This window comes from Myxocyprinus asiaticus, chromosome 7, assembly GCF_019703515.2.
Source record: "Myxocyprinus asiaticus isolate MX2 ecotype Aquarium Trade chromosome 7, UBuf_Myxa_2, whole genome shotgun sequence".
Taxonomy (NCBI): domain Eukaryota; kingdom Metazoa; phylum Chordata; class Actinopteri; order Cypriniformes; family Catostomidae; genus Myxocyprinus; species Myxocyprinus asiaticus.
The window spans coordinates 35099809-35123386 of NC_059350.1; the positions used below are offsets into that span (position 1 = coordinate 35099809).

General features: G+C 42.8%; 1 protein-coding gene across 3 annotated transcripts in view; it reads right to left on the reverse strand.

The window, feature by feature from the left end:
- The window catches only part of spock3 (SPARC (osteonectin), cwcv and kazal like domains proteoglycan 3), an 85138-nt gene that overhangs the window by 37125 nt on the left and 24435 nt on the right, over nt 1-23578 (reverse strand). For all 3 annotated transcript variants that reach the window (XM_051703713.1, XM_051703712.1, XM_051703711.1), the window contains 4 exons: nt 16786-16825; nt 11883-11991; nt 9253-9358; nt 3040-3139 (listed from right to left, as the gene is read on the reverse strand). In XM_051703713.1, the coding sequence (XP_051559673.1) occupies nt 3040-3139; nt 9253-9358; nt 11883-11991; nt 16786-16825 (355 nt within the window). The remainder of the gene's footprint in view (nt 1-3039; nt 3140-9252; nt 9359-11882; nt 11992-16785; nt 16826-23578) is intronic.

The following is a 23578-nucleotide window of genomic DNA, read 5'->3' on the forward strand; positions in this document are numbered from 1 at the left end:
TAAACCGACGCCGGATGATTCGGCTTTGCACTTTGCTTCATACTCAAAATATTTCAGTTTCTCTGTAGAATTTATTACAAGTTATCAATATAAACAAGTCATTTTATTCACCACACTACTGCAAATCAGAATTTATTACAAGTTTTCAATATAAACAAGTCATTTTATTCACCACACTACTGCAAAGGGTGCTCTTATAGTATCTATTAAATCCAAATCTCAAGCACAAACTCCCAACGATTTCATATGTCCTGGTCAAAATGCATGAGTCACCCCGTGCCAATAATACAGTTATGAAATGATTTGCATTACATTGGAAAACAATCTACAAAGCTCCAAACCATATGCTTAAGTTAATAAACATCAGACTACGGTATTCATCTAGGCACTCAGTTTCAGGTGCCTTCTAATTTCATGACAAGCCAAATTTAAATGATGTAGCTCATATGCACACGCAAGCATGTTTCCTGACATTGCTTCACATATGTTCCTGCTTCACCGCAAACAGCGCAATGCATCGTTCACGTGCCACAACCACGGCACGTCTTTCAGGCCATGCGTCTAAGCTTACATGGCTCCGTAACCCATATTATGCTATTCATTCCAAATGAACCATTACCCACCTGGTGATCGACAACAATCGGGCAGTTTCAGGTCTTCCCTAAACAGTTCAACACAAGCCGCAACTCCATATCAATCAATTTCATTTGAATATAGCCTTCTATATGCCCTCATGTCGAATGTCATGCTCGAACACCCAACCTTTCGTATTGCAGGGTGAGTTCTCGCTCATACACAGCATAAACTTTTCACACAAAAACACAGGTTCTTCCATTTCCCGATTTTTCTCTCCTCTCCACATCCTCCTTCGCCTCACACCTCAAAAAATCCAAAAACCTCCATCCAGGAACCATCAAAGGTTACCTAAGTGGCATCCATTTCTTCTATAAATTAATTTTCAGCAAAAACTCCACCACAATAAGCCACCCCAGATCTCACTTCTCGTTAAAGGTATCCACAAATCCCTACCCACCAGAACTGATACCAGGCTTCCCCTCAGAATTGATCTGCTAATCCGATGCTTAAATAGACTCTGCCAGGGCTAAATTTCTCCAAACACCTCAAAAAACTAGATGCAATGTTCATCCTCGCCTTCTTCGGCTTCCTTCGCTGTTCAGAACTCACTACCATGGCTAAATTCCACCCAAGAATCCATCCCACCATTTCGGACCTCTATATCATAGACAATGAGACAGTCAGATACCTTTTCAAACTAAGCAAAACAGATCAGACCAAAAAGAGCATTCACTTTTCATTTTCAATCTGCCAACTCCCATCCACTACATCTGGACCAACCATCTCCATATCAGGAAAACACAACAAGCCCTGATTAACTAATCACAACGTTCACAATCAGGGTCAGGAGGATGCTTGCTTCATCCTCGTCAGTTCAATAGGCCGGCCACACCATTTAGATCCTGCGGGGGCCCTCCCGGCCAGTCTGGGAGCCCCCCCATCTCAAATTGCTGGATGGGCATGCCTCAAACACTCAAGGGCTCTCCTGTTCGAACCGCAGTAGTGGGTTCTCCTGTTCGAATGCAGTGCGAGCTAACTCATTTGAAGCGCAGCGAGGACTCACCTGTTTGAACGTTGTGAAGGCCCCCATTGTCAGGAGGAGAGGCTTAGGTTATTTCCGAGTGCCTAGGATTCACGTCTACACTCTGGGCAATCTACCCGAGTGGCTAGGATTCACGCCTCCACTCGGGCGTGGCAGACTCCTCCAGCACAATCCATCAAGCGCTGTCCCATTCAGACTGCAGCAAGGGTTCTCCCATTTGTATTGTGGACTCTCCCATTTGAAGCTCGGGAGGACTCTCCCGGTCAAATGCTGCGAGGGCCCCTGTTCGATCGCAGGTTGGGCTCGCCTTCATGAGTGGCCACTGTGCCCCTTCCCTCGGGGTTCGCCCGTTCGCTGCAAGGGCTCATCTGTTGAACCCACCAAGCCTGGAGGGAGACTTAAGGTCAGTCCAGGCAGCTAGGATTCACACCTCCGTCCAGGGCGACCCTGCCCTACCGCGGGGGCGGCCCCTGCATTCGGGCATATCAATCCCTCCAGTGCTTTTCAGCTCTCGCAGAGCTCATTTCCATGCAGCCGCAACTGCCACTGTCTCTTCAGTGCTTCAGCCTATTTTTGTTATCCATCTCTACCTATTCTACACCTCTCAGTTTCCTATCTCCCGAGCAGACCCTAGTGCGAGGCTGCCTTCACTAGCAGCCCCTGCTCGTTCTATCATATTTTGGCACCTCTGCCCACCTCACACAGGGCTCAGCAAGCAGACCCCCCCACCCCCCCACCCCATCCCTCAAATTAACTTCGCCACACGTTCACACTATCCTCAATGCAGGATTACATTTACTTGCGAACTACTGAAATGGAGTTTCATTTAACAAGGTTTGGGAGGAGCAAGTCATTTAATCCAACCAATTACACTGCCAGAGTAAGAGTATATAAACAGCTGCTTACCTCTACATGGCATAGAGTCTTATGGCATCCCTCCATCTCCCTTCTCCTATCTATCCATCAATATTCAATAACTAATCTAAGTCCGGGGGGGGGGGGGGGGGTATTCGAACTCGGGTCAAGTCTCGAGCCTCAAGCCCCTTTCACACAGGACAGCGAGCCACACGTTTACACTATCCTCAATGCAGGATTACATTTACTTGTGAACTATTGAAACTGGATTAAAATTCAAAAAGAACTGTGATTATTTCCAAAATGAGAATTCACTGAATTAAACACGCAATATAATAAGGTCATGTGACAATACTGTAGCATACAGTTTGAATATGTTATCATTGCATATTGCATATTGTTTCACATACCATTTCAAAACCCAGTAGGAAGTTTACAATGTTTACTGCACATTATGTACTAAGCAGTACATTAGTATTCATTTCTAAACACAGCCAATGTTTGTTTACACTGTCTGTGTATAAGGCCATATGGGATTTAAAGAAATGAACTGCATCAATGTGTACCTCTATTCTCCACAGGACTCCCTGAAGGGCAGGGACACTGTCCTGGACACTTCACAGAAATCTGCTTCCCAGAGATGCAGGCTTTGTATTCCAGTTTACACTACAAAACACACACAAAACTGAGATTAAGTAAGTAAAGTACATTGTCAATCAGGGATTAATCTCTTGGTTGAGTACCTCTGTGAGACAGCTTTGGGAAAAGTAATTCAGACTGTATACACATATAGAAATTTACAGACAGTTTTGGGTAGGGCACATGTAAAATGGATTATGTAATCATATTAGAAAAATCAATTACTTTTAAGTAATTAATTTGAAAAGTGTTATCTAAAAGATTATACTGTGTAATTTGTACTCAGTACCAAATGCATTTTAGAAGTTATCTACCCTAACACTGCTTACACACACACACACACACACACACACACACACACGGTTACTTACAGTAGTAAATGGGGACATACCATAGTTCCCTATCTGTCACTCACTCGACGTTGGTGTCGATGTAGTGACACTAGGGGTCACTCTTGGGAGCCCGAGACACCTCTGGTCTTTGATAAAAGGCCAATGAAAATTGGCGAGTGGTATTTGCATGCCACTCCCCCGAACATACGGGTATAAAAGGAACTGGTATGCAACCACTCATTCAGATTTTCTCTTCGGAGCCAAACGGTCATGCTCACTGAGCTGAATACTACTGTTCATTCACCTCTGCTGGATCTGATGGCGCATTTCAGCGGCTTCTCCCTCCTCTGCACTGGTGCACTGCAGAGAATGCCCCTGGGCGCTTCGGCAGAAAAACTAGAGAGTATATTTTCTGAAAGAGCATTTTTCCCCTCTAAAAGAGTATATATTTCTCTAAAAGAGCGCACACACGGAACGTCTTTTTAAAGACGCGTCTTTTTAAAGATGCTTTTCCGATTGTGTGTTATTCCTGGTTGTGCTCGTTATCTCTCGCCTTCTAACAGTCACGATCATTGTCGTTCGTGTCTGGGCACTGCTCATGCGGAGACAGCGTTCGTGGATGGTCATGTTCTCATTGCGAGAATATGTCCATGGCAACGTTGCGGTCGCGGCTCGCCTTCGTAAGAAAGCGAGCCACCCCAGAGGCTCCCGCCTCGGTCCTTTTACCCACGGGTTTGAGGCCAGCGAGGCTAGCACTGGGGCGATTTGGGGACCCCAATGGGACCGCCTCCACCGGGTATCCCCCTGTGGATCTCCCATTCCCCAGCACACTCGTCTGCCCCGATCGGGCTTCCAGGTGAGTCTGCCGGCTCGTCTCACAGCGAGTTCGACCTCTTATTCGGAGCCCGCGAAAGTGATGAGCTCTCGAGCGCAGCATCGGAGAGCGGGCTCATCCAGTCGGAAGCCTCAGCTGGGTTCCTCCCTTCGGGGTCGATCGCCCAGTCACAGGCTGACGCGGAGATGACGACATGCTTTCCCGGGCAGCCGCGAGCGTCGGTTAGAGTGGATTTCACTGCTCTTCCCTGAACCCTCGCGGCTCGGTGATTGGTTCCTGGGCTCGCGGCGCCGCACAAAGCCACGCCCCGCCCCGTTCCTTTCTTCCCGGAAGTGCATGAAGAGCTGACAAGGTCGCGGGAGGCACTTTTTGCTTGATTCCTTGCTGCCCCTATTTCCCAGGCGGGCCTATTCGGCGACACCGTCGAGGACTTTGCCCAGCAGTTCTCGATGGTAGAGCAGTAGATGGATGCTAGCCGGCATATCCTGCCCCAGCTCGGCTCAAGATCCCGCACCCCATCTACTCATCGCCAAGGGCGTCCCCCTGTGGTGACTGCACTGGCTCCGCCGCAGCCCGCCCCTTCGGCCTGGCCCCGGCGTGGAGCCAGAAGCAGACGCCACCCGTCTCGCGGCCGCCCAGAACCCGTGAAAGGCTTCAAAGCGCCCTTGAGACGGGCGACCCAGGGACAACGAAACCCGCTGCTCTCGAGCTGGTAAGCAGATCTTCATCTTTTTGTTACCTTTTGCATTTAATTGCGCTGCATGCCCAAGTGGCTGCAGTACTCAAGAGCTCAGCAAGAGTGGTTTCCTTGTTCCCTGGGTCACGTATCCGGTGTGTATGGCTGGCATCACAACACCGTCCACCACTCCATTTGGCAGGTTGGCGCTCCAGCGGCGGTCTCCCGCTCTGAGTGCCCAGCTGTGGCTCAAATCCACCCCCGATGTGACAGTCTCCACGGGTCATGAGGACAGGCCTCTTCCTCCCCCGTCCCAGGCTGTTCCGGGGTGGTCACAAGGAGCCAGGTAAGTGCTTCGATGTCCTCGGACTCAGCATGGCCACGATGTGGAGTGGCACCTCGAGCTCCGCCCCGCCGCGAGGCCCCACCTGCCGATACATCCGATGACGTTGTCCCTTTGGTCCCCCTTGCGCGGAACTTGGACGCGTGGCTTGCGCCTTCCAGTCCGTCACGAGGGCTGGTCCGGACCATCCAACTCGGCTGCGCGATTCACTTCGCCGGGCATCCGCCCAGGTTCAGCGGTGTCCACTTCACCTTGGTGAAAGACGAAAACGCTGCTACCTTGCGTGGGGATCGCTACCCTCCTACGGAAGGACACGATAGAACCTGTCCCTCCAGCCGAGATGAAGAAAGGGTTTTACAGCCCCTACTTCATTGTACCGAAAAAAGGCGGTAGGTTGCGGCCAATCTTGGACCTGCGAGTACTGAACCGGGCTTTACACAGACTCCTGTTCAAGATGCTGATGCAAAGACGCATTCTAGCGAGTGTCCGGCATCAAGATTGGTTCGCGGCGGTAGACCCGAAGGATGCGTACTTTCACGTCTCGATCCTTCCTCAACACAGACCCTTCCTGCGGTTTACGTTCGAGGGTCAGGCGTATCAGTACAAGTCCTCCCTTTCGGCCTGTCCCTGTCTCCTCGCATCTTTACGAAGATCGCAGAGGCTGCCCTTGCCCCGTTAAGGGAGGTGGGCATTCGCATTCTCAACTATCTCGACGACTGGCTAATCTTAGCTCACTCTCGAGACGTGTTATGCGCACACAGGGACCTGGTGCTCTCACACCTCAGCCGACTAGGGCTTCGGGTCAACATCTGCGTTGGCACATCAACTGCCTCAAGTTACTGGCAATTCTGCTCGCCCTGCGGAGGTTCCGGCCGTTGATCCAGGGCAAGCACGTGCTAGTTCGGACGGACAACACGGCAGCGGTAGCATATGTCAACTGCCAAGGAGGTCTGCGCTCCCGCTGTATGTCACAACTCGCCCGCCATCTCCTCCAACGGAGTCAGCAGCACCTCAAGTCGCTGCAAGCCACTCACATCCCGGGCAACCTCAACACTTCGGCGGATGCGCCGTCACAACAGGTTACCCTCAACAGAGAGTGGAGGCTCCACCTTCAGGTGGTCCAGCTGATTTGGAGTCGATTCGACAGGCACAGGTGCACCTGTTCGCCTCCCAAGAATCCTCCCCACTGCCCGCTCTGGTACGCCCTGACCGAGGCCTTCCTCGGCATAGACGCGCCGGCACACAGCTGGTCCCCTGGCATTCGCAAATATGCGTTTTCCCCCAGTGAGCCTGCTTGCACAGACCCTGTGCAAGGTCAGGGAGGACGAGGAGAAGGTCGTCCTGGTAAGCACCCTAATGGCCCACCCAGACGTGGTACTCGGACCTCACGCTCCTCGTGACAGCTCCCCCTGGGCAAATTCCCCTGAGGAAGGACCTTCTTTCTCAGGGAAGGGGCATCATCCGGCACCCACGCCCAGACCTCTGGAATCTCCATGTCTGGCCCCTGGACGGGATGTGGAAGACCCAAGCTGTCTCCCACTTGCGATGGTAGACACGTTCACTCAGGCTAGGGCTCCCTCTACGAGGCGCCTGTATGCCTTTAAGTGGCGTCTGTTCGCTAAGTGGTGTTCTTCCCGTCAGGAAGACCCCCAGAGATGCGCAGTCAGATCAGTGCTTTCCTTCCTGCAAGAGAGGTTGGAAGGGAGGCTGTCCCCTTCCACCTTGAAGGTGTACGTTGCTGCCATAGCAGCACACCATGACGCAGTCGACGGTAAGTCCTTAGGGAAGCATGATCTGATCATCAGGTTCCTAAGAGGCACCAGGAGGCTGAATCCCTCCAGGCTGCGCCTCGTTCCCTCATCGGACCTCTGTAGTTTTTCAGGGTCTACAGAGAGCCCCCTTTGAGCTTTGCAGTCAGCCGAGCTTAAGGCACTCTCCTTGAAGACTGCCCTCCTGACTGCGCTCACTTCCATCAAGAGGGTAGGTGACCTGCAAGCGTTCTCTGTCAGCAAAACGTGCCTGGAGTTCGGTCCGGGCTATTCTCATGTGATCCTGAGACCCCGACCGGGCTATGTGCCCAAGGTTCCCACCACTCCTTTTAGGGACTAGGTGGTGAACCTGCAAGCGCTGCCCCAGCAGGAGCAGACCCAGCCCTGTCGTTGCTGTGTCCGGTGCACGCTTTACGCATCTATTTGGATCGCACGCAGAACTTTAGAGTCTCTGAGCAGCTCTTTGTCTGCTTTGGTGCACAGCGGAAAGGAAGCGCTGTCTCCAAGCAGAGGATCGCCCACTGGCTCATTGACGCCATAACTATGGCATATCTCGCCCAAAACATGCCGCCCCCGGTAGGGCTTCGAGCCCATTCTACCCGTGATGTAGCGGCTTCTTGGGCCCTGGCCCGAGGTGCCTCTCTAACAGACATTTGCAGAGCAGCGGGCTGGGCAACACCCAACACCTTTGCAAGGTTCTACAACCTCCGGGTGGAACCGGTTTCGTCCCAGGTAGTGGCACGCAACACAAGCGGATAAGCCCGGGATAGCCGGCCAGGTGTATCGCTTGTACATAGCGCCTTCCACCTCCTTTTGAGCTGAAGACGTGCGCTGTTAATTCCCAGTAGTGTTCACAAAAGTTGTTCCCTGCTTGACTTCCTCCGAGCCCTGTGGCAGTCGAGTTTTCGGAGAGACTCGCTGCTGGCCCAGTACACGCGCTAACTAAGAGCCCGGTTCTGGGGTAGGTGCTCCTCATGGGCCGGTTCCCCATGCGATCTATATCTTCCGTTAATTCATTTCCCTGCTGGCAAACTGCGTCTTCCTTGGGCAGAGCCCCTCTGCCCCAGTCTCCATGTTGTAGTAACTCCTCCCCCATTGGGCAGGATCTACCTTGAAGGCTCTCCACATGGTTGGAAAGACCATGTGATGTATTCTTCCACTTAAATATCCCCCCCTCTCTTGGGGCGAGGTGTGGTCTCCGCGGTGTCCTCCCCTTGGGAGGGACACCCCCCGACTAGACCTGGCGGCCCAGTCGGATAATCCCCCTTCTTTTTTAGGGAGTGGAAAAAGAGAAGGGGAAAGAGGCCACGACTGGGTTAAGCCTGTCTCTATCTTTGGGTAGTCGACTTGTCCCCAAAAAGGGCCGTTCGACACTCATAACTGTGTTGGGGGAGGTTACGTGTCGACCTGGTGTGCTGGCTATGAGGCACACAGCAAGTCTGCCCACCACACACTGCCAGTTCACGTAACACAGTTCAGCCTTGTGGCGTTTTGTATAGGGACTCCTAGTGTCACTACATCGACACCAACATCTTGTGAGTGACAGATAGGGAACGTCATGGTTACTGTTGTAACTTCCGTTCCCTGATGGAGGGAACAAGACGTTGGTCCCTCCTGCCACAACGCTGAACTACCCGCTGAAATGGCCGGACCTTATATCGGCTCCTCAGCGTAAAACCTGAATGAGTGGTTGCATACCAGCTCCTTTTATACCCGTATGTTTGGGGGATGTGCCATGCAAATACCACTCGCCAATTTTCATTGGCTTTTTATCAAAGACCAGAGGTGTCTCGGGCTCCCAAGAGTGACCCCTAGTGTCACTACATCGACACCAACGTCTCGTTCCCTCCATCAGGGAACGGAGGTTACACCAGTAACCATGACGGTTTCTTTTGTTTTTATATAAAGCTAATTATTTAAAATATATACTAACCCTAACACACACCCTAAACCTAACTCTTACAGAAAACGTTTTGAAAATTTGAGAATAAAAAAACAAACAAAACAAAACAACATCATTTAATTTATGTATGGATTGTGTTTCCAAGTGAGTATGTTACTTCTGGGAACAAATCTGTCCCCAAACTATAGCTAAGAAAGTACACACACACACACACACACACACACACACAAATATACACACACAGTGGAAAATCATTGCAAACAGGTAGAGAGTGTGTGTTACCTTGGTGGAGTAAGTATGCCCATCTGTTCCACAAACAGGTAAAGGATGCACCACTGGACACCTCTTGCATTTTAGTAGTGCTGAGTTCAAATTCATGTCCTTAAAACTGCACACAGAGAGATTGTTCTTTTAAAACACAAAAAAATTAAGATGCCCAACAGTGCTGACCTGCAGAAATGCAGCCTGATTTTGTCCCTCTACCTTCTATCATCTAACACAGTGGTTCTTAACTGGTGGGCCACAACCCAAAATTGCATTCCAGGTCTTTTATGATAGGGTCATGGACGTAACAGAATGCAACTAACCACACAAAATTGTGCATGGTTAACATAGTGAATTAAATAGTCTAATCAAGTTTTAAAGGGGAGAAAACATTACATATCTACTGGTTGTTGACGTCAAAGGCCATGTGTCCATCAAACTCTACAGTATTTTGCAGCAAAATCATATCACTTGAAGCTAGTCAAATAAGGTGGATGCCAACATGGACTGGTTGCATGCCATGCCATCATACTCAAAAACCATGATCAAAACGATGTAAGATTAAAGATAAATACAACCCAGCCCCATCATTATTCAAGAGACATTTACTGTAGAAACGAAACACTCAAATTAGAAAAGCCTGTTTTTCCAAACCTGAGTTTTTCCCCAAAAGTTATTCATGGTAATATTATTAAATTGTAATTGAAATGTATTAATTTATTTATTAATGTTCATTTTAAGGACATTTTTGGTTACTTATTAGTTCTGCGTTGGGTGGCACTTCATATCTAATGCAAAATCTTGGTCCTTAAGCAAAACCAATTGAGAACCTCTGATCTAATGTTTGTTTGTCCATTCTTCTGTTAATATTCTTTTCTCTCTCTTTATTGTTTTCTCTGCCAGTCCTCTTGAAGATCCCCCTTTGCCTGTTGTTCATTGGGTCATTATAGACTAATTTGTGTTATCACCCCCAATTCACTTCCTAAATAGTTTCATAACAACAAACACTGTTGACAACTCTAGCACTGCAAAATCCAGGTCTCGCACGCACGCGCACACACACACACACACACGCTCACACTCTCTATTTCCCAGACTTTGGCTGTTCAGTTAGTAACTTAAGTTGACTGGGTAAGAACATAAAACAACTTGTTACAGCTCAAAAACTTTTTTTTTTCCAAAGTTAATATCAAACATGCACAAGCAAATGTAGCATGTAATGTCAATATTCAGAAACATTCAAAAATGCTACAACCAGTCCATAACTGGTGAAACTGATAACTTGGATATATACTGCATGACAAAATCGATTACAGTAGAGACCAAAAATATTGGCAGCCATGCATTTTGTTTTCAAGTAATGTAATTGCAATAATGCAATTCTGACCAGAACATGTTGAAATGAAAACATATATTTTTTAATCAACATACTGTATTTATTTATTGTTGGAAAAAATAATGAATCTTAGCTTATTAAATCCTAAAATGCTATGGAAAATATTATTGTTGCCCTAGATTTAGAGTAATATTTGGCAGCACCGCTTTTGGACAATATAACTGCAATCAAGCATTTCCTTGACTTTCATATCCACTAATGACATTCTTATTTGCCCATTTGTCTTTTTCTAACTGCTCCAGTTCTCTCAGTTTTGAAGGGTGCCTTCTTCCAAGTGTTGTTTTCAAATATCTCCATTGGTATTCAATGTGATGGTGCCGGACTCATTGCTTTCCATTCTACAGTCCAGTATTCCTGAGTGTTTTGTAAAATGTTTAGGGATATTGTTCAGCTGGATGAATTTTGAGTGTTGTGTTTCAAGATACCTAACCCTAATCCTAAATTTATAGGAATAGTTCACACTAATATGAAAATTTTTGTAATTTACTCTAATGTAGTTCTAAACCCGTATTACTTTCTTACTTTTGGGGAATGCAGAAGATGGTTTAATGAATATCACAGCCTTTTCAATACAATTAATGGCAGAGGATGTCTCACTGTAAAGCTTAAAAAGGACCCAAAAGTATCCTAAAACTAATCTATGCAGCTCGTGCACAATGTTCCAAGTCCTCTGAAGGCAACGATAAATTATGGGCTGTTTTTCTTACCAAAACCTAAGTAATTTTTCAGTAAAAATCTTCACTGCTGTTGCACGTTCATGAGCGCTATGAGAGAACCTTGTTCACAGTGACATGCTTTAACATGTGAGCCACTATGAACGAACTTCTCTCGTTGTGCTCTTGAATGTGCAACAGACGTAAATGTATTTATTTTTTTTACTGAAAAGTAATGTGTAATATAATATATGAAATAATAAGGATACGTTTTGGAAGCCTTGACACACACTTCGCATGGACTGCTTTTATAATACTTTTGGGTTATTTTACTAGTTTATAAGTTATTATCCACTGCCATTGTATTAAAGATATTGGCTTTCATATGCAATAAAAACATCTTTTGTGTTTTAGCATGGGAAAAAAGTCATATGGGTTTGGAATAACATGAGGGTTATGATAAAATGTTCATTTTTGGGTGAACTATTTCTTTAAGGAAGCCAATATTTTTGGCAATGACTGTACATTGGTTTTCTGCTGGTTGAGGAATGAGCCGGATGTCCAGTAAGTATGAGTCAGATAGCGTGGAGGAAGTTTACCTCATCCTGCGTTGACTGATACAGGTGGGTGCTTGGTAATGTTCCGCCACACACACTTTATGGTGGCCACATTTTATTTTGAGGCATGGATCTTTGGCAGGGTCCAGTGCTGAAACACACACACAAACAAACTAAATATCAGAGACCACTAGTGAAGACTTTTTTTAATGTTAGTCTTTTTTTATTGTCTTTTGTCACTTCTTACAATTTTTCAGCAAAATAAATGAGTTAAAAGGTAAATTGTTAAGTATTTGGTATATCACACTTTTGCTTTAATTGCAGCAGGCATTTCTTCACAAGTTAGTGCAAAACCATGTTATCCTAACATGACTGCGATTTCATTCTTAATTCAGTCGATCATGCAGCCTTGACAAATACCACACCAATGTCTCAGAGGTCAAAATCTGGAGGTTCTAGAGTGTTATGAATGGTTTTCCCCTTATAATACAGTAAGTGCTACTTTTACTGTCACTGCCACGCAGGGACTAAAAATGGTTCAAGGAACGAAAACCGAGAACAAATGCAATTGTTTAGCAGAACGTGACCGAAAACCGGAACAAAGTGACATTCAATTGTTCCGGAGTGAAAATATAATTTTTAGATGCTGGTAACTGGTTATAACCAGTTAATTTTGTTAAAAAATTTTTTTCATGAAACTAAAGGCCAAAGGGTTTATCAAAGTACATTTTTTGAACTACACCACTCCATTTTGCCCAAAAAATCAAACATGTGCTTTGATCCTGAAGGAAACTGATGCATCACACATCTCTTTGCCTAATTGCCCGATGTGGATGTCACATTCTGTGAATGAAGGCCTTTTTAACAACTATGTATAATTACTACATATACATGCACGATTAATCCAGATACAAGGAAAAAAAGTACATTTCTCAGTTGTTTCCAAATCTTCACTGAATTATTGTTAGCTATGATGCATTAATACAGATTTGATGCTGTCAGGTTTTGACAAAAGTAGATCTGTAAATAAAACTATACTTAACTGTTAATTAAATGTTTGTTATGATTTCTAAGCTGATAAATCCACCACACAGGCAAAAAAGAAAAAAAAAAAAAAACAAAAAAAAAACAATAGCTTAATTTGGTTTATTTTGGGCTTGTTTTTCCAGACCAGGTTACTTGTTTCTCTTGGGAGATTTGACAACACTGCAATTGGTATTTCACCCACCCCTTAGAGCAGAGTACTGTCATTTTAAAAAGATCATTATTAACCATTCTTTTATTTTTCTCTAACGGTATCCTTTTGGAAAGGAGGCTGTGAAACTTTTGAACCAAAAATTAAGTAATACAGTTTTTGCTCAGAACGAACCAAAATGAAAAATATTTAGATTTCAGCCCCTACTGCCATGTTTGTAATGCCGCTTCTTCCACATTAATGCGAAAATGACAATGAATAAAAATTAAATAATAAATTTTTCTTTAGTGCCAACCCCTACACGTTCTGTGGATATTATTATTTCTGGATTGTGCATTTAAATTCACAGTTTTGACCAAGTGTGTGGTCACACTACTTTTTTCTGTGTCTGAATAGGTGGAGCTGTAGATCTAATGACCCTTAGATAAAATGTACCATTATTTTTTGTTCTTCCAGTCAAAATTTGTGCTGCAAAAAATCTATGACAGCTGTAACTAATCAATTCTGGCAAGTGACCATGGTATAAGCTGGATAATCCACAGCTGGGTGTGCGTTAAACTATTTTAAATGCACTTCGCGGAAGTTGTTCTTCGCCTCCACGTCGTGCATTTAAAATAGTTTAATGCACACCTAGCTGTGGATTATGCCTTACATATAGCTATGTCCACATATATTGCAAGCACATAATACCGAACACAAAGGTGACAATGAATAGCAAATGTCCTTGAACAAACCACTTACCCCCCAAAATGGATCAGTTTTTTTGTGCAACAATCTCATATACATTATTCAACAGTCATGAAAGAGAAATATATATAGCTCCAGATAGCATGATATGGATCATTTCACTGTGTGGGTAAATAAGTGGTATAATTCTGTTATGGCCTGAAATATAATGGGGCAGTAGCTAATGCTCTGTGATGAAAAGGAAATGAGAGAAAAAGAAAGAAAAAGAAAGAAAAAAAAGAGTTATCATGCCTTTAACTCCTTTTATAGTCCTAAGAGGCTAACACACGCACATACAGAAGAAGAAAAACAAATTCTCAAATACTTTTCCTTTATCTTACCCTTGTCAAAGCACACATACACACACACACACACACACAAATATACACAGCAACACTTCGAACGATCTCTGACCTCACAGGGTAAGAGCCTTAGTCAAATCCTGCACAGGCTTTAGGGCTTATCCAATACCAATCTCCTCAGTAACCTTTGAGTCCATTGTTCCTGTGTGTGTGTGTGTGTATATGAGGAAATGTGCGATTGATTTGTGCATCATCATGTTTGAGTGTGATCAGAATCTGTTTTAAATAGCTCACCTTGCTCTTTTAGTCACTCAATGCTCTATCAATAGTCATCTGCATAAATATAAAACTTGTGATGAAAATTCAAGGGATTTCTAATGACTTTTAAATATGCATAATCTCATAAGATTTACTGCACACTGAGAGCTCAATGTGAGAGAGTCTTAAAAAGCAGTATTCTCATTTTGTCAGATGGATGTAGCGTGATGATATGGGTATTAGGCCACAGCATGTGACTATGAATTAGCACAACAACTGAGTTGTCTATGACTTCTCTATGATTAACATTCACTCAACACTGATAACCCACAAGACATCACAAATGACTAGATATCAAAGATCTTTCTATTGCAAATGACCTTAAAAAATTATTATAACATAAAATGTATGTACTCATCATTAAGGCCAATTCTTCTGCCATTTTAACAACTAATAAAATCGTATTCATTTCCCATCTAATCCTTAGTAATTTAGAAACCATTACAGCTTATGTTGAGATTTTATGGCTATTAAAGTTCTTCTGCCTATAAGCACCAATTTATGATCCTGTATCCTTGACAACTAGCTATCCCATAAGTCTCTCCTATGGTCCAGAGTACAGCCCTGTCCCAAATGCCGCCCACATCCCTTGCCATAACCATCCATATCCACACTTCTGTGATGCTTAGACTGTCAGGTAACTGAATCATAAAACACCCTATGGACACCCTACAGTAACAGTCCTATGAGCTTCATGAACATGTGCAAGCAAAGGCCACAAGAATGATCTAAACATCAAATGGACTATTTTGGACAGTGGCCTAAAAAAGTTGTTTGGAGATTTTCTGGTTGTCAAAAAGTGTCCATATACTTTTTGGGCAACTGTCACATGGGTTACACTGAGGCTTTGACTTCAGCTATTTCACATAGTGTAGAGATATTGTTCTCTCGCAATTCTTTACTTACCCTCATGTTGATCAAACCTGTATGACTTTCTTTCTTTTGTGAAATAAAATAGAAGAAATTTTGGGGAATGTCCTAGTCATTTTTCCATGCAATGGCTGTGAACAGTAACTGGAGATGTCAAGTCTCAAAAAGTACCATAAAAGTAGTCCTCGCAGCTTGTGCTTTATACAGTATTCCAAGTCTTCTGAGGCCATACAATGGTTTTGTGTAAGGAACTGAAACAAGGTAAAAGGGAAAGGAGGAGGCGAGACAATATAAAAAATCTTTTAATAAAACAAAAAGACACAAACATATACACATGCAGGGCAGCTGCCCGTAACTGCCCGTAACTCTCTCAACGTAAGATGCTGCACGCCCGTAACGCCGGGTGTGCAGCATCATGACCCGGCCCCGCCCTTCTTCCTGCCACACTCCTCCCTCCTTTCCTTCAGGCTGGGGGGGAGCATGCCCTTCCGGCCCCACCTGCCGGCAGGTCATCCCCGCCTCTTCGGACCAGGGAGGATGACAAGGGGAGGGAAAAAACAACAACAACAACAAAAAAAAAAAGGAGAGGGAAAGGCCAACACGGAGCGACAGCAGGAGAGAGAGAGGAGAGAGAGAGAGAAAAAAAAACTTACTTGCCGGTTCTCCGATACGCCGTAGCCTGGTCCTCGGCCACTCCTCCACCCTCTAGTGGACGACAGCCATGCCTCCCTGGGCGGATCGGAGGCAGTCCTCCAGCCCCTGGCGGACGAAATGTCCCGCCACATTTTTGTTCTTTTTTTTTGCACGGTTCTCCCGCTCCAGGCGGTCAGCCAGGAGCCCCTCCCCACTCGTGGTCGGTGGTCCTCTTTTGACCCCGCCACGTTTTAGCAGCCGATAGGGGTCTCCTCCACCCCTGGCAGTGGCCCTGACCGCTTCAGGTGGTCAGCTAGGAGCCCCTCCTCCCCTCACGGTAGGTGGCCGTTCCTCCACTCTCAGGTGGCCGGGCTCCTCCGTCCCCCGGCGGATGGCGAGGACTCTACTACGGCGCATCCCTCCTCCTTCCCGGGTTTCGGCACCAGTGTAACATGGTAAAAGGGAAAGGAGGAGGCGAGAACCGGCTTGACAATATAAATAATCTTTTAATAAAACAAAAAGACACAAACATAAACACATGCAGGGCAGCTGCCCATAACTCTCTCTCTCTAGAACTGCCGCCTCCGGTCGCCTTTATCCCTCTCGAGGGCTTGATTAGCATGATTAGGGGTCGGGTGTGCAGCATCACAACCCGGCCCCACCCTCCTCCCTGCCACAGGAACATTTCAAGTTTGTTTCAGAACAGTCTTCAAAATATCTCCTTTTTTGTTCCACATAATAAAGAAAGTCATACAGGTTTGGAACGACATGAGGATGAAAAAAATATGACAGAATTTTCATTTTTGGGTGAACTATCAATTCAACATAAAATTTACTTTTGTTTTCAACTCTGAACATGTAGAAAATTCAATGATGTTACACATTTGGCTGAAAATCTTACCTTGATCGAATGGCTTTCCTGGGCTCCATGTTCCTGGTTCCTAAGAAAGAAGACAGAAGTTGATAAACTAACAGAATCTTGAGTTAATCAACAGCCAGCATTTGTTTTTCTGAACTTTTATGCTGGAAGTTTCATCTTACTTCAAATCTAAACAACATCACATTAAGTAACTGTTCCTGGCACTTTGTAAGTACATGTTTTAGCATTGCCTTGCATGATGAATGTAACAACCCACTTGCACACTAGTTACACATTTATCAAAAACCCATGAACAATGTAACAACATTGCAAGTCATTATATTGAATGCACACAGCATTATTATATTATCATGCAACTACAGTGGTATTAAGGACGCATAATGTAAACTTGGAAGAATTTCCCTGCAAACAAATAGAAGATTAAAAAGACTCTGTTCCAATGAAATGAAGATGAATATAAAACCGCAATCATACAAACCTCCACCTCCTGATTGTAGTGGAAGCATTGAGGAGAAAACAAATAAACATTAGACAGAACAGTAAACACACACACATCACTTCAACACAATACAACACAAAACCATGACCTCATGTTAATAGGTATTTGTATGTAAAGTGTATAAATACAAGTGAATGTGTTCAGTAATCAGACACAGTAACATACTGGGACTCTTATTTATCAGTAAATGATGGGGAAACTTTGTCAGAGTAAGCAAATGTATTCATAAATTAAATCCAGATGAGACTGCTAAAAGTCATTTGCAAGCTTTGCAATATTCAACAAGTATGAAATATTAGTGAAACACTATCATGATAAATGGTGTAATCAAAATGATTGTTACAGATTGGTGTGTGTTTGAGTGCACTGCAACAGTTTCGAACACTCTTTAGAAATCACAAAGGAAACAATTAATCCATTTTATTCCAAATTAGGTAAATGTGTAAACTGTTAACTATTTTGTGCATCAAATATTGTCATTTATAATAAATACAATAAAATCAAACTATGAATTCCAGGAATTAAATTTTCTATGAACCTCAAAGGATTCATAAACATTTGTACATCTCTAAAGTTGATCATTCTTAAAAAGGGCATATATTGTAGATGCTGTCAATATCACACATTTCAGTGTTTCCATCTAAATTGATCTTTTTATGTGTTAGAACAGTACTTTACAAACAAATACCTACAAATACTGAGATCGTGTTGATCTCACCACAACAAAATATAGAATAAATGCATAAACGCACATTAAATGATAAGGAAATACATATGTATCGCTTGTCATTGTGCCAGTTAATACTGGATTGTTTGTCTGCCTATCAGACTCAGTAATTGGTCTGCACTTGTGTTCATGCTTAATACATTAAGACAGCTAATATGCCAGTCTCTATCAAAGTTACACCAAAAACTGATAGCACCATATGGTGACACATTCATACACACCTGTACACATACAGAAATGAACATGACATGGGCCCAACTGTCGGGCCCTCTTGCAATTAAGAATTTTTGATGACTGCTATTCCTCTCTCTCTCTCTTTCCTTCCTGTGTGCGTGGCATGCACGCAAATGCTTGTGACAAACAACACCTACTATATCTAAATCTATTACAGCCTCTCTGTTGGTCATTCATAATATCCTTTCCCCTCTTCCCTGCTCACAAAAAGAACCTTCTTTCTCTCTCCCTCACTGTGTAAACAAAGTCATTGTTATGTTTCCTCGTTTGTTGCCTTTATTTCAGCATCTAAACAGTTGCCACCCAATCTACACCTAAATCTCTTCGTTTACTCAGTTTACATACGGTAGAAATTTCGAATGAACAAATCAGGAGTTTGCATACAAAAGAAATCAACAGTGCAGCTCTGTTACAGCTATGAGTGAAATGCTTTTATGTAAAACGGTGACAGATTTGTATTATTATAAGATGTGCAGGCAATATCTAGGAATGTTTACTCCCTCCATGAGTCCTAAAATTCTAAACATGCCTCTGTAGAGAATCACAGACTTGTGGAAATATAGGTATGTCACATAAAACATGTCTTTCTTTCTTTCTTTCTTTTGCATTCCATGAGAATTAAACCTTGGTAGCTCCAGGCACTATAGAGACTTTAATTACTTTTTAAGATTTTATTAATGTCCATTATATATTCTGGCCTTGAAGTCACTATTTTAAAATTCCCTGATATTTTATGGTTTGAACCCTGAAATAACCCTGAAATTAGCATAGGAAAGAGAGAAAATAGTGTGAAAAGAGACTGCAAGAAAAAAGAAAGAGAGAGGAGAGAGAGAGAGAGCATTGAAAAATGGGTGAACTACTGTCCTCCTCTCTTGTCCTGCCAAAGGTTTGATGCCTCAATAGAGCACGCAACACACACACAAATGTACATATTTTCACCAGAACAGAATCTGAAACTTGGTGAGACCAGTAAAAAAGTGAAATTAACTCTTTATTTTGAGAGACTCTCTGTAGATAACTCATGATAATTAACAAAATATCAAGAGCCAGTTTGAATAACTGTTATCACTCTGGAAGAAATATATACTGACTTTCAACTAAATATTCATTAAATATAAACAATTACACCAGCAAGACCAGCACCAAACCAGCACTATCCAGAATAAATCAGCCTAGACTAGCAAGATAATTGCACTGGTTAAGCTGTTATTTGTAGCAGGTCTTTGTAAACTACTGCTCTAAAATCACTGGAGTGGCCTTGCAATGTCCAGTCACATACTATAAACAACAGACAAGGCTATGTTGCACCAGCTATGTGTACCCAGAGGTGCAAAAACCGCAAGGTATGCAATGCATAGGGGCACCATGGGTGGTGCAATAGGCCTCATCGACCCCTCCAACATCATCACCCCCACCCCATCACTTGACAGATACATGGGCCACAAAATTTAGCTTTGCATACCTGCTCGGAAATGTGTAGTTGCGCCCCTGTGTGTACCATAATGTTCAACAAACTGTAATAACATCATTTATACTAGGGATGGACAGATGCCACTTTTTCTCTTCCGATTCCGATATGTGAAATCTCCTGATGCCGATCTGATACCAGTGTTGTTTTTTCATAATCAGTTTAGAATATCTATAAAGTTGCGAATATCATCTTGTTGCTAATTTTGGTACCATATTAGAGTATGTTGCCATTAGCAAAATGTTATGAGATGTGACAGTTATGAGATACATTTAAAATTACCTTAAAAATTACTCGATATGGCCAAGTGTGATCAGAAAAAGCCTGATCATTGAACAGCAGAAGGATGTCATAGAATTAATAATATACAGACGCATTCTCTGCGTGCTACAGAATGAACGAGAGGTGCTACCCTGCTCTATGATCTAATTCACACACACACACACACACACGCACGCACACACAAACACAACACACACTACTGGTTTTTTATTTTCTGTGAAACACTCAAATCTCCTTCTCTGAGATTTCAGCTCGCGAGTCGCGACGGAAGTATTCCAGCATTAATGGGAAGTTTGATATAACTAACGCGTCAAACTAAATGTCCTGCCAAAATGAAAGCTCTATTCAACTGGATGTGTGAAATTGAAGAAAACAGAAAAATATAACTACTGTATAAAAATGTAATATTCAGAAAGTAGCAATAATACTCATAATAACAATAGTATTATATTTGTCATGCTCTCCCCAGTATCTCACCGAACTACATTACCCAGAAGCCCCTCCCCGGACTTCTAACCACACATACCTGGGGCCGGTTGCACCAGCTATACATAAGTTACAACTTAGCCTAGTTGTGGCGTAAATGGGCACTAAGTCACAATTTATGCACTACTAAATATTTGAGTAAATATTTTACACCATTAAACTTAGGTAGGACGTAATCCTACATATAAACTAAATATTTACGAAGCATCCGACCAGGAGTAACGGATGGAATAAAAAAGCAGACTGATACTTTATGACATCAATGAGCTCATGTTTTGCGTGACAGGCATCAATCATTTTGACATAAAGTATGATGTTGACATTTACACTCGTTTACATTTACAAGAGAGAAAAAAAAACGTACCTTTAAGCGGATCTTCAGCATGAAAACCCTTCTAACAGTGCAGTTTTCAGGATGCGTCGCCCGGTGTCAAGTTTCAACATATTCAAAATATCTACAGGATAATAAAACAAATAAATGTCTATTTTTCCAGCCTGTTGTATTAGTATTTATTTATCACTCCTTATTTATTTTAGATACAGTTCCTATATATTGTTATTTACACAGGGCTAATATACTATTTATCAATTCTACTTTTATTACATATCGTATATTAATGGGGATATAATTTATTACAGCTGACAGTTACGTGAGCAAACAAGGTTTGAACGTCAACCATAACAAGATCAAATTGAAGTTCACGGCATTTTAACACATCTGTGTAAAAATTTGAAAGCTGTTTATTGGATCAATACAGCTAAACGTCATATTATCTGACTACACATTACTTTAAGAAGAGCTTACAACCTACTAGTTAAGTCTTGCATTAAGAACAGGTGGTGCAACTAAATTAAGCACTGACTTAGTTACAAACTAACTAGTAGTTACTAAGCCTTTAGTGTGAACTTTACGTCCAAACTTATGTGAGACCTTACGCACAGTTGGTGAAACCCTGTCCTCTTCCCCGTTCCTCTCCATCAAAGTTCTCTGTATATATAGCCCTCAGTTTTACAGTTCTTTGTCAAGTCTCATTGATGTTTCACCCCTCCATGAGCATTGCTGTTTTTGACCACCTTCTTCAAAGTTAAGTGTTATTTTTGTCATAGTTCCTTTTAGTTTTATATTTGTATTGTTTCTCAGTTATTATTTTGTATCTCTGGATTGTTTGTTTTCCTTTTTTATTAAACTCCTGTATTTGGGTTCTTCACTCCTTGTCGTCAGTCACTCTGTTCCTCCACAACCTGACAATATTAAATGGTTGTATTATTCTAAACCGAGGTACCTGAACCGAGGTACCAGGGCTGGTAATGCCGATTACATCATCATCGTGAGTACAAGTGGCAACTGTTTAACACTGTAACTAGGTAACAACTCAAGAAGACATCAGCTTCACTGTGTTAAGTGAAGTTTTAAAGTTTGTTTCTTTGGATTTACCACCAAAACTTTACATGCACAGAACAACACTTGTGTTTGTCTCCCATGGATGCATTGATTGTGAAATGTGAAGAATGTTAGCATTTGTCTGCCGCGAGCCCGCGGATGTGTTGCAATGTGAAGAATGTCAGCTGTTCTCTGAAGGGGATCTGTTTGGACACAAGCAGGTATGAGAAATGCATTATACCATAGTATACATTAGCGTATAATGTAATTCATATTACGGATGAGTGGAATGATGATATATACTGTTCAACTGTAGAAATGTATCAACCAGTAGAGATTTTGCCTTACCGTTTTTACCATGGTAGATATATTTGCGTGGCTATCTTCACGTGGCAAGACTGCTTTACATTACTTGTATGTGAGAGTGACAAAGAAACATGTGTCTCATACAAGTCAAGTTGAGGAATAACTTGATATAAGCAGAGTTTTTTAGTTTATGGTTGGTGAGCAATATTGCAACTTGCTGCATTATATAGAATTCAACTGATGTGCAGTCATGTATAACAGCTCTTGGCTTACAATAGTTTTGAATGTTGCTTATGCAATCAATCAGATTGTATAAAAAAATAGGCATTTACACATGGTTATTTATTGTAATATATAAACCATTTTTCCTTTGAATTTCCAGCAAAAATAACTATGTAGTGATATATATGCTGTGTCTCTTTTGGAAGGATGCGTCCTCCGGAGGTCGCATTTGTCGGCCGCATACATCATCGAGGCTGTCTCGTTTCATTTATTTATTTTTTTACTTTTTTATTGGGAATGCAAAAAAGGTTAACAATTTTATAAATGTAAGTGGATATACATAAAAGGCATTGACAATAGATAAAAAAATAAGAAAAATAAAGACAAAATTTTTTTTTGACAACCTCGATGACGTATGCGGCCGACAAATGCGACCTCCGGAGGACGCAGCCTTCCAAATGAGACATAATGTTATCAAGATCCAAAACTACTCATATTGTTTTTGGTCATGCCACCAACCACTAGTTCAGATTGCAGATTTATTATTGTCAGCTATTTAATCATCGCACAGTATGTTTATATTTAATATATGGCGATTTTGGCCATGATTTTCCCGTCTGAGACAAATTTCAGAGATTGTGAACGATTTCTCTTTAGTCATAGGGAAAACATAGGTAGTCTTTGATTTGCGTAGTGTGACATGTTCACCGTTTACATTATTGTACTGCACTGTATTGTAAATACATCATGTATTTCATTGTACATAACACTGTATATTTTATAGCACTGTGACTGTGTTTGTCTGATCCACTCTAGGTATTGCACCTTTGGGATTAATTTCAGCACACACACATGCACACACACAGATTAGCACAGTCTGAGCACTATAAATCATGATTATTTTTACTGTAATCACGTTAAGGGCATTTATCAGCATACTGTACAGAGGGATTTCTTTTGGTATTATTAGAAGGCTTATGACCATATGTTAAATAAATAACCAATAAAGAAATAGAGAGCAACATTAATCTTTTAATACTAATTCTAAGAGAAGTATAATGTTAAATCAAATACAGTGGACACTGCCTACAGCAAAATCCAGCTCTTATCATCACCACACACATTTAGCATATTGAGGGGCAGGGTGTGTGTGTCTGTATGTGTGTTTGTGTATGAGGGTAGCCTGCATGACAGCAAGGCAGCTGTTCT